Consider the following 2,146-nt stretch of genomic DNA (forward strand, 5'->3'; position numbering starts at 1 on the left):
AAAAAAAAAAATAGAACAAACACACAAATGAAAATATAGTTTTCTAAAATACATTCTGAGCCATGCTCGTGCTGTAAAATGTTTTTAAAAAGCGTGCAGTTGGCCTATCATCGAGTAAGTTTGATAATGTGTTTATATAGTCCTTCAGGAGGACTGAGACATCCTCCTGAATTAACTAGTTAAACAAAACCAGTTTAACTAGTTAATTCAGGATGTCTGAAATCATATGATCCTTAGATACTTATTTAAAGTAACACCTTTTAACATCTCCCTGAATGATTCTTTTGCTGAACACCCTTGGAAACCTTGATGTAGAAAATTATAATTCACCTTAATAGTAGATACCTTCTTTATAGGAAATCCTGGAGGAAGAGTCAGCCGTTGGCAAATGTGTCATTAGCAAAAGTGTTCTCATAGTCCTCAGCCTCTTGTTTATGCATCTACTTAACTAATTTGCTTGAAGAAACTGTGGAGTCCTAATTAGGGAAAGGGAGTCAGGCTGGTGGGAGCAGGGAAAAGCAAAAAAGAGAAAGCAGAGGAGCTACAAGTCTGTTTTTCTTCATGGCCCAGGACACACAGCTCTCCTGCAAAAATAACTCAGTCTTCTTGCACCCAACTATCACCAGACACCTGCAAATCAGCTCCCTGCAACCTTGGCGTTATCAGTACTGCACAAAGCCCTTCTCAACAAACAGCATAAACACCACCCTATAAAATTTTCAGCAAGCCTTTGTTTCCTTGCAGTCAGCTTCTGCTGACTAGCTTATCGTCTCCCTGGCAACGTATTTTCCTACTTTCTCTAATAAGTCTGTCTTCCTTTACCTACAACTGTCTTGATAAATTATTTTACCCCTGCACCAGCGGCTGACGTTTCTCCACAACAGAAATGCCCTGGTTTTAAGCATTAGTCTTGTCTCTAACTCTGGAGTTAAAGGTTCTGTCCTTTGCTAAGAGAATTTGTTCCACTGGAGGGTATGGAAAAGTGTGCTTGTGGTTCCTAAAATCTATGGGTAGGTAGATGTTTACTGACTCTATTTCATCTGAGTGCTCACTTTTTGGTCTTCATAACACAAAGTCAGTGTTTTCATAGATAGAAATATCTGTGCTGTGAAGTATATTAGAGGCAAGCTGGGTTCTACCTGTCTAATTAGACTTTTTCTCTCTCATCTCCACAGATTTCTCAGAGAAGAATGGGTATAAAAAACCATTCCATAGTGACTGAGTTTCTGCTTTCAGGATTAACTGAACAGCCAGAGCTTCAGCTGCCCCTCTTCGGCCTCTTCTTAGGAATTTATACAATTACTGTGGTGGGAAACCTCGGCATGATCTCAATAATTAGGCTGAATCATCAACTTCATATCCCCATGTACTATTTCCTGAGTAGTTTGTCCTTTTTAGATGTCTGCTATTCTTCTGTCATTACCCCTAAAATGCTATCAGGGTTTCTATGCAGAGACAGATCCATCTCTTATTCTGGATGCATGACTCAGCTGTTTTTTTTCTGTGTTTGTGTTATTTCTGAATGCTACATGCTGGCAGCCATGGCCTATGATCGCTACGTGGCCATCTGCAGTCCACTGCTCTACAAGGTCATCATGTCCCCTAGTGTCTGTTCTCTGCTGGTGGCTGCTGTCTTCTCAGTAGGTTTCACTGATGCTGTGATCCATGGGGGTTGTATACTCAGGTTGTCCTTCTGTGGATCAAACATCATTAAACATTATTTCTGTGACATTGTCCCTCTTATTAAACTCTCCTGCTCTAGCACTTATATTGATGAGCTTTTGATTTTTGTCATTGGTGGATTTAACATGGTGGCCACAAGCCTAGCAATCATCATTTCATATGCTTTTATCCTCACCAGCATCCTGCGCATCCACTCTAAAAAGGGCAGGTGCAAAGCCTTTAGTACCTGTAGCTCCCACCTGACAGCTGTTCTTATATTTTATGGGTCTCTGATGTCCATGTATCTCAAACCTGCTTTTAGCAGCTCACTCACCCAGGAGAAAGTATCCTCAGTATTTTATACCACTGTGATTCCCATGTTGAATCCTCTGATATATAGTCTGAGGAACAAGGAAGTGAAAAATGCCCTGACGAAACTTTTAAGGAGAAAAATACCTTTATCTCCATGACAAATATGCTCTTT

At 40.4% G+C, this 2,146-nt stretch overlaps 1 protein-coding gene across 1 annotated transcript; it reads left to right on the plus strand.

The window, feature by feature from the left end:
- Positions 1-901: 901 nt before the first annotated feature.
- LOC105554971 (olfactory receptor 8D4) lies at positions 902-2,132 on the plus strand. Its single transcript, XM_012001644.1, has one exon. It carries the CDS (start codon positions 1,191-1,193, stop codon positions 2,130-2,132), a length of 942 nt encoding a protein of 313 aa, XP_011857034.1. The 5' UTR covers positions 902-1,190.
- The last annotated feature ends 14 nt before the right edge of the window (positions 2,133-2,146 follow it).

This window comes from Mandrillus leucophaeus, unplaced genomic scaffold (genome assembly GCF_000951045.1).
Source record: "Mandrillus leucophaeus isolate KB7577 unplaced genomic scaffold, Mleu.le_1.0 Scaffold669, whole genome shotgun sequence".
Taxonomy (NCBI): Eukaryota; Metazoa; Chordata; class Mammalia; order Primates; family Cercopithecidae; genus Mandrillus; species Mandrillus leucophaeus.